The sequence below is a fragment of the Simochromis diagramma genome, unplaced genomic scaffold (assembly GCF_900408965.1).
Source record: "Simochromis diagramma unplaced genomic scaffold, fSimDia1.1 OVJJ01000304.1, whole genome shotgun sequence".
In the NCBI taxonomy this organism is placed as follows: Eukaryota; Metazoa; Chordata; class Actinopteri; order Cichliformes; family Cichlidae; genus Simochromis; species Simochromis diagramma.
The window spans coordinates 17482868-17490462 of record NW_024387030.1 but is presented as its reverse complement, the minus strand read 5'-3'; the positions used below and the strand labels follow the sequence as shown (position 1 = coordinate 17490462).

The 7595-nt window shown below is 39.5% G+C and overlaps 2 protein-coding genes across 2 annotated transcripts; one reads left to right on the top strand and one right to left on the bottom strand.

Annotated features, from left to right (window-relative positions):
* The first annotated feature begins 1234 nt into the window (after positions 1–1234).
* Positions 1235–3069, top strand: cfd (complement factor D (adipsin)). Its single transcript, XM_040042357.1, has 5 exons — positions 1235–1365; positions 1477–1633; positions 1909–2050; positions 2164–2454; positions 2591–3069. Exons 1-5 carry the CDS (start codon positions 1308–1310, stop codon positions 2768–2770), a joined length of 828 nt encoding a protein of 275 aa, XP_039898291.1. The 5' UTR covers positions 1235–1307; the 3' UTR covers positions 2771–3069.
* Positions 3070–3196: 127 nt separating this feature from the next.
* On the bottom strand, positions 3197–7584 carry LOC120740172. The gene is made up of 3 exons (XM_040042344.1): positions 6865–7584; positions 5889–6722; positions 3197–5476 (listed from the first exon to the last, which is right to left on the bottom strand). Exons 1-3 carry the CDS (start codon positions 6872–6874, stop codon positions 4764–4766), a joined length of 1557 nt encoding a protein of 518 aa, XP_039898278.1. The 5' UTR covers positions 6875–7584; the 3' UTR covers positions 3197–4763.
* Positions 7585–7595: the final 11 nt, after the last annotated feature.

The window sequence follows — 7595 nt, the reverse complement described above, 5'->3', positions numbered from 1 at the left end:
TGGGGGGTGTTTCATGTTTGTTTCATTGTTTTGTATTAGTGGGTTATATGGCAGCCATCTTGTTTCCCCCATGTGTGTCATTTGGTTTAGCTAAACCGGTATTTAAGTCCCCCTGTGTGTCATTTCAGGAGGTCAGTTTACCATATGTTTGTTTGAGGTTATGTTAATTATTATCTTGAGTTTAGTCTATTGAGTTGACCTCTTTTATTGGTCTACCTGTTTAAGTTTTGGCTTTGTTAAATATGTTTTCATATTTTTGGGTCAATAAAACCCGTTTTTTGAATTAAAACCACCTGTGTCCTTTATGCTTTACTGCTTGGTCCCTGACAATCACACAAAGACACAATTACATACCATTGCAAGTGGCTTTTACTGTAAATAGCAGTATCACGTTCCTGAGTTTCACTATCACTATCAATCTACTGTTACCTTTCTGTTAAAGTTTGGAGAGGGTTAATGTCTCCTTAGGTGCTGATGGTACAGACTTATTTTAACTGTGAGTTGAGTCAAAATGTACAGGAAATGGCCTAGACTGTCATTCTAAACACAGTACAGCCAAGTTTTTTTGAAAAAATGTTTTTTCATTGAAAGCAGCACTACTCAGCTCGCCATGTCGTAAATTTCAAAGTTGAGAAACAAAGTGTTAAATCATCGAAGCATCTTCAAACCTACAAAGATATTTCATCCATTCTGTTTCTGATTTATATTTTTGCAATACTGTGCCTCTGCATATAGGATTTCCTTGGTAAGGGCGTAAATTACGAATTGTGTCTTTTTGCAGTGGGTATGTTTAAAGTCTGAGCCAAGATGCCGAAGCTTTGCGCATATTTTCAACACATGCTGGAATTCCTGCCTCAAAAACTGCTTTGCAATGCATTTTCTCGCCATATTTTCCTGCATCTCTTACAGAAATCAAAGAGGAACACAATGTTTTCTTCTGAGTGTTGTGTTTATGAACCTGAAGTCATAAGAAGCCAATTAAAGCATGAGTTTCAAAAATTACTGCTACTATATACTACATACTTTGCTCATCTTCATTTAAAGATCAACTCAATATGACTGTATCAGGAAAAGTCACACATAGGAATTCCAAGCAAAGACAATGGCAAAAAAATAAAAGCCATGCAAAAAAAGTAACGACCTCAAGAACATGTTTTATGTTTTCCTGTTTTTCATTCCAGGAAACAGAGAATGGGAGGATGGTCCGACTCCCCCTTGTGCTTTGCGTAATATTGGCTTCCTTTGTTCCAAATGAAAGCCTTTAAAAACAGCACACATGCTCGTTCTGTATCAGTTAAAGCGACATCATGGTGTCAAAGGTGCTCGTGGGTGCTGCTGTTTTTGTTGTCGCCCTCATTTCAGAGAGTACGTTTGTGCTGCTTTATCTGTGTTTTTTGGTGCAACATTTCAGATGTTATTTTTCTGCTATTAATATTTTGCACGTCTGTAAAAGAAAAATATGCTTCTTCATCTCAGGTGCGGGCATAATCGGTGGCAGGGAGGCAGCGCCGCATTCTCGGCCCTACATGGCTTCCATCCAGGTGCCAGAAGGGGAGAATCTGAAACATGAATGCGGAGGCTTTGTGGTAGCAGATCAGTGGGTGATGACTGCAGTGCACTGTCTACCTAACGGGTAAGGCAACATTTTTTACAGTGTAACAAATGTATGGAAACAAGTGCAAGATCAGAATCATATTAGCATGATATTTTCCATTTAAAGCTGGTGCTGTTTGGATTGTGTTTGTTTGTATTTGCTTGGGCAATAATCTCTCCTGTGCTTGTTCAAGTTTCATGTTTAAATTTGCTCAATGGCTCTACAAAAGCATTTAGAGTTTGCTTTTATGTAGTAGATAATTATTTTTCTTGATGATTATTCAATAATATAACACTATTGTGCTCTTTTTTAAGACCAGATGGAAGGAAGGTGGTGCTCGGTGTCCATTCTCTGAGTGAACCTGAAGAGACAAAGCAAATCTTTGACATTTTGGAACTTCACAATCACCAAGATTTTGACCCAAGTAATTATGACAATGACATTGCTTTAATTAAGGTAAGTGCATATGCTATGCCCTTATACTATCTGAATACTCAGAAACAAGAGTCTATAATAGTAAACCAAAACAGTGATACAGTTGGAATCATTATCTGTGGGGGCTTTTGCAGCTGGATCGTCCATTTAACATTTCCGAAGCGGTTAAAGCGGTGGAATTTCTGCGTGCTGGAGGCACAAACCCCGACACCGGTAACAAGGTCGAAACAGCTGGCTGGGGATCGGTTGACAACCTGGGGGCCAGACCAGATAAACTCAAAGAGGTGACTGTCGAGGTGATTAGCCCAGATCGGTGCAGACGCAGCGACTACTTTGGTAGAAAGTTCACCACTAACATGATATGTGCACATAAAGTATGCGCAAACCCCTGTGACCAACCACATAAGAATGAGGACAGTTGTGATGTAAGTTTTACTTCCTTTTATTCTACTAAACATAAATGATGAAACGTGAAAACAGTTGTTAGACAGCTGGCTTAGATTGCATTACTGATCCTAAACTTGTGCTTTTTTTCCCTGCTTCTTTGTTGGGGTCATTCAGGGGGACTCTGGAGGTCCTCTGCTCTATAATGGTGTTGTGGTGGGCATCACCTCAAATGGCGGAAAAAAGTGCGGCCAAACAAAAAAGCCTGGAATTTATACTATCATCTCTCACTACACTCAATGGATTGACAACATCATGAATCCACAGCCAGCTGCAGCAGAAGAGCAGAGCGCATAAATGAAAGCAGACGTTACATTCAAGTTTTTAGCTACAGCTGACTATGCATCTGTCACAGTGTTTTTTATATATACATATATGATTAATGCATGTCTGTAGGAGCAGTTCATCAATGTGTGGCAAATGACAAAAACATATGTAAACGTCTTTATTTTTTTCTACTGCTCCTGATTGCTCCCTCTATGGGCGTCGCCATAGGGAATTGTCTGCCTCCATTTTACCCTCTCTAGCATCATAATAACAATCACATAATGTAGCACTTTGCTGTATTATGGAATTAATAAAAACGTAGTACATGTCTCGTGTTATACCTGTACCTTGCAGAGATAGATAGATAGATAGATAGATAGATAGATAGATAGATAGATAGATAGATAGATAGATAGATAGATAGATAGATAGATAGATAGATAGATAGATAGATAGATTCTACCTAAAATAAGATTGTATTACTGGGCATCCCAGCTCAGAACAGTAGTAGAGATGAAGAGATTGGTTCTGTTAAAGAGAACTCCAGGAATGCCAGGAATATTAATATCTACAGTGCAATGTCTTAGTCAACAGTCTCAGAGGAAATTTAACGTAATACACGGGTTAAACAAACACTGCAGGTATGGAATGCAGTGCATGCAATTAAAGGGGAAAGTAGCAGGTCATGGACCATGCCTACTGTTCACTAGGAAATATCAAGTGTCCCCCCTCTATACTTGTTATTGTTAATAGAAGATAGGCCAAAAGTTAAGAATAAACCAATTATTTGATGGAAACGTGTTCACATTATCTACTCCAGGAAAAAATAATTGGCTTACTCCTAGGTGACTTATGTATAGACATCTAAAAATTAGACATCACATCACAAAACACACTGACTGTGGCATTCTGAAAAAGGATCCAACCAATATCGAATTATGATTTCATCTACGTATTCCAACAATAAAACATATATTTTTAAAAAGTGAGTGACAGAGATATCAAAAAATGCCAGATATATTATACAGCTTTAATTACTTTAACTTATAAGAAGATGGACACTTATCATTGTTGTCTACCTTAATTATGATTACGATCCATTCCAAACTTTTTGGGGATAAAAGCCTTGTTCTATCTACAGTTCATTTATCTGTTTGTAGCTAAACTATATTTCAAATGAAGCCAACCCTGAAAGTCTGTCGGTGCCTTTTCCTCTTGTTTAGTTTTGTTTAATACTACCTGTAAGTTGTGCTATTGGCAATAAAGTTCCAAATGTACTTCGTGAGTAGAAAGACAAACAATAATAGATCAGACTAACTGAAAACATGGTTAAAAGCCAAAGTTTACAATGTTGGAACACAACACCAAGATGTCATCTAAACAATTTATGCATCACTGTTGTAATTTTAATACATGTGTGTCAGCTTATTGGCAAGTGGAAACATTTGTAAAATTGTCTTCAAGTCTCAGGCAATCAAGATAACAACAACAACAACAGATCTCATAAACTTTCCAGTCTTCATACCAGTGGTGAGGAAGTCCAAAAGCAAATAAAAAAGAGCACATGTACTTTTTCTTTTCCTCCTTTCACTGGTCTGTGCAGACAAGCAGGTATGTGAGTAGTTCCCAACATGCTCCACTGATTTGTTTAGCTTGATCAAAACCACACCATCACCCCCGCCATTGTGTTCTACCAAGAGGCTCACGTTTCTAAAAGACAGTACATCTTAACAGTCATTTAAAGGTATTCATAGCTAGTTAACTTAAAATACAAAGGTTATAAAGACAATAAAAAAGATTACAAGGACATTTTCTGCAAGTGATTCAACCTTCAAAAGCAAACCATGCTACCACATGAGTATCAAATAAAGGAAACAAATGTTTAATGTAATTCAATCCAATTTAAAACATTTACACTTTTTTTTTTACCAAACAGGAAGTTTAAGAAAGGTTCAAGGCTCTAGGGTACATCATTGTACTGCTTTTCCATCTGCAGTGTTCTCCTTTTTATAAGAAAGAGAAGTTAATTTTCTCTTAATAAGTAGTTCACTTCCAGTGCTCCTTCCTTCTTCTCTTCAATCACTTTGTTTCGTTCCTGCAGCTCCTGCAAAGAAAATCTCTTCACTATGTGGGGGTGTCCTCTATGTGAGGCAACCAGTTTACTGATCCCAGACAGCAAATCTTTCACCTGAGGATAGCTCAAAGCATTCTGGGATTTTATAATGTTTAGCTCATAATAACGGCTCCCGCACTTCCGGACAAGATCCTGCAGAGCTGAATGAGCACCAGCAACATAGTTGTTGATTTTCTGAGGCCTGCACTTGTTGTTGTCGAATTGAACGAACAACACGATGGCATGCTCTGCGAATTCTCGTCCAAAGATCTTCTGGAGGTGTCCGAACATCTCGCACTCTCCCTGGGTGAAGCGTCCCGCCTGGAGCACCAGCAGGAAAACATGGGGCCCAGGTACGGCCAGAGCCAGGCAGTCCTTCACCAGCTCTACATTCTCCACCCCGTCTTCGTCCCACAGCTCAGGGGTGTCGACGAGGATGAGCTTCCTCCCTGCTGCGTATACCTCCTTTCTCTCGCAAGATACGGTCGGTAGGGCCGGTTCATGAGTGGATCCGTTAACTGAGTACTGGCTACCTGCTCTCTCTAGGATTACATTCAGAGCAGAAGACTTACCGCTGCCACTGAGACCCAGCAAGATCACAGAGATCTTATTCTTTTCATCATCTGAAAGCCAAAAATGAAATGGAAAATGACTGTTAGAAAACACCTACAGAAAATTAGACCATACAACTCTTATGAAAATGTTGAAAATATGATTACACACTAGCTACGGCCCCTATATTATAATATCTATAACTTGTGGAGGGCCATTTCCCCTGTTGGGGTCTATATCATGTTCTTCTGGTTTTACATGTGTCAAACTGAATTTTTAACACTAAAGATTATAACAATATCCATATAAAAATGTAACTCTATCACCCCCTAGGGGCAATTAACATCACTTTTACCTCTTCCAGTAGATGCTGGACGATGTATTCACCACTCTTTGGTGTACAGAGAAGTTATAGGTCTGCATTTTTATTCATCTTGACAACTTTAGTTTTAAAACACCAGAACAAATGGAAATAGCTCTTACCATCAGGGGCACTGATCTGAAGTTGCAACATGGCTCTGTGGCTTCTTAAAGCCTCCTCAAGGTTCTCTCTTTTTGCCTCATACTGTTTTTGTTCAGCTCCCTCCTTCTTTCTTTCCTCATGGTGCTTTGCTTTCAGCTCCTCCAGCTCCCTGGCTCTTCTCTGCTCCTGTTGTTGAAGTAGCTGCATGAAAACTTGCTCGTTCTCTTCTGCCTCATGTACTTTCCTTTTCAGCATGTTCATGTCTTCTGTCCTACGTTTCATGGATTCACTTAGCATGCTTTCAGTGTAACCTGTGACGCCATTTTCAGTCATCAGGTAGTCAACCATCTCGAGCAGGGCGTGCAGCCCGCCACCCGGAGCAGAGGACCTAACCCGGCAGTACCTGCCGTCACATACATTTATCAAATCTAGCAGGGCGCCATCTAATGTGTCAACAACCTTTCCATCTTCCACAGAGAGGACAATTAAGTATTTTAAAGCCTCAGCTCCAAAGTGGGCCTGAAGGATCCCTGTCAGTCTTTGTTCTCTCATTGTGTAACAGCCACCTTGGATCAGCAACAGAAATGTTCTGATTTCCTCTGTGCAAGACTTGAAACAGCTATCGATTGTCTCACAGATGCTCTCCTCTGTCATGTTTTCCTTTAACTCTGCATAGTGCAAGCTGATCGAATGATCCTCCACAGTCAAATCACAGACTTGGTTTGATCCCACAGATCTAAAACTTAACTTGTGACTTTCATCCTCAGAGCTATCCTGAGCCAGAGATTTCAGAGCGGACCATTCTTCCATCATTGATATGACCACCATCATCTGTCTTATATCTGTTACATTGTCTGTCAAACAAAACAATAACAACTTTTAAGTACACAACCCAACACATCCTTAGGATCTAACGTTTAAAATAATTTGCATTGCTTTGTAAACTATTTAGTCACTGATTTGACTGCATAGTAAAATAAAAATACGATTACTCACTGCTAGCCATGTCTTTTGCAGTTGCTCCAGCAAGTCTGCACTAAGATCCTTGTCAGCTCAAGATAACACCTGGAACTAGACACTCAGGCTCTGAAACAAGCATTATAAAGGAAAAAGGTAAAACAGGTAAAAGGTAAAACAGGATGCTTCTGGATTACAACATGTGGCACTACAAGTTCAACTGTCAAGGAAGTGCATTCCACCGTTCACGCCTGGATGAACATGTATCTTCCTTGTGCTTCACTTTAGGTTTGAGAATACAAAAGAAAAAAAAGCATTACTTCAAATAATTTTGGTGCACAAAGCAGTTTTCCATGCTAAACTTTAAAATTCAGTAAAGACTTGACCTTAACACAACAGGCCTAAGATAACGTGCTTCCGCCTAAGATGGAAGCGCTCATAATGTCAGTGTCTGCACAAGGTGAACATTTTAAATGGAACCATTGTGGGAATTTGCAAACACATAATCAGCTTGCCTGATCCGGTTTCCCTTTCCTACTTTAATCATTTACTGCCCTCTGCACCATGGAGCCAGTCTACAAGACATCCGGTAATTGTTTTTGTTTTTTTAAATCTGGATAACAGCTGAATCAGCCACACTGCAGACCGTCAAGAAACATAAGTTTACTTTGGAGTCATGGCATGCCAAATATACTGTGGTTCAACAGCCTGTGAACACTTCATCTCCGATGAATTACTACTAATAAAAATTCCAAGGAAGAAAATCCCCA

Bases quoted from the DNA above. Each gene is read 5' to 3' on its own strand.
- cfd (XM_040042357.1), top strand. From the start codon at position 1,308: ATGGTGTCAAAGGTGCTCGTGGGTGCTGCTGTTTTTGTTGTCGCCCTC. The intron at 1,366-1,476 runs GTACGTTTGTGC...TCTTCATCTCAG, and splicing joins TGTCGCCCTCATTTCAGAGA to GTGCGGGCATAATCGGTGGC. The intron at 2,455-2,590 runs GTAAGTTTTACT...GGGGTCATTCAG, and splicing joins AGAATGAGGACAGTTGTGAT to GGGGACTCTGGAGGTCCTCT.
- LOC120740172 (XM_040042344.1), bottom strand. The intron at 5,477-5,888 runs GTAAGAGCTATT...TTTGGCTTTCAG, and splicing joins TCAGATCAGTGCCCCTGATG to ATGATGAAAAGAATAAGATC.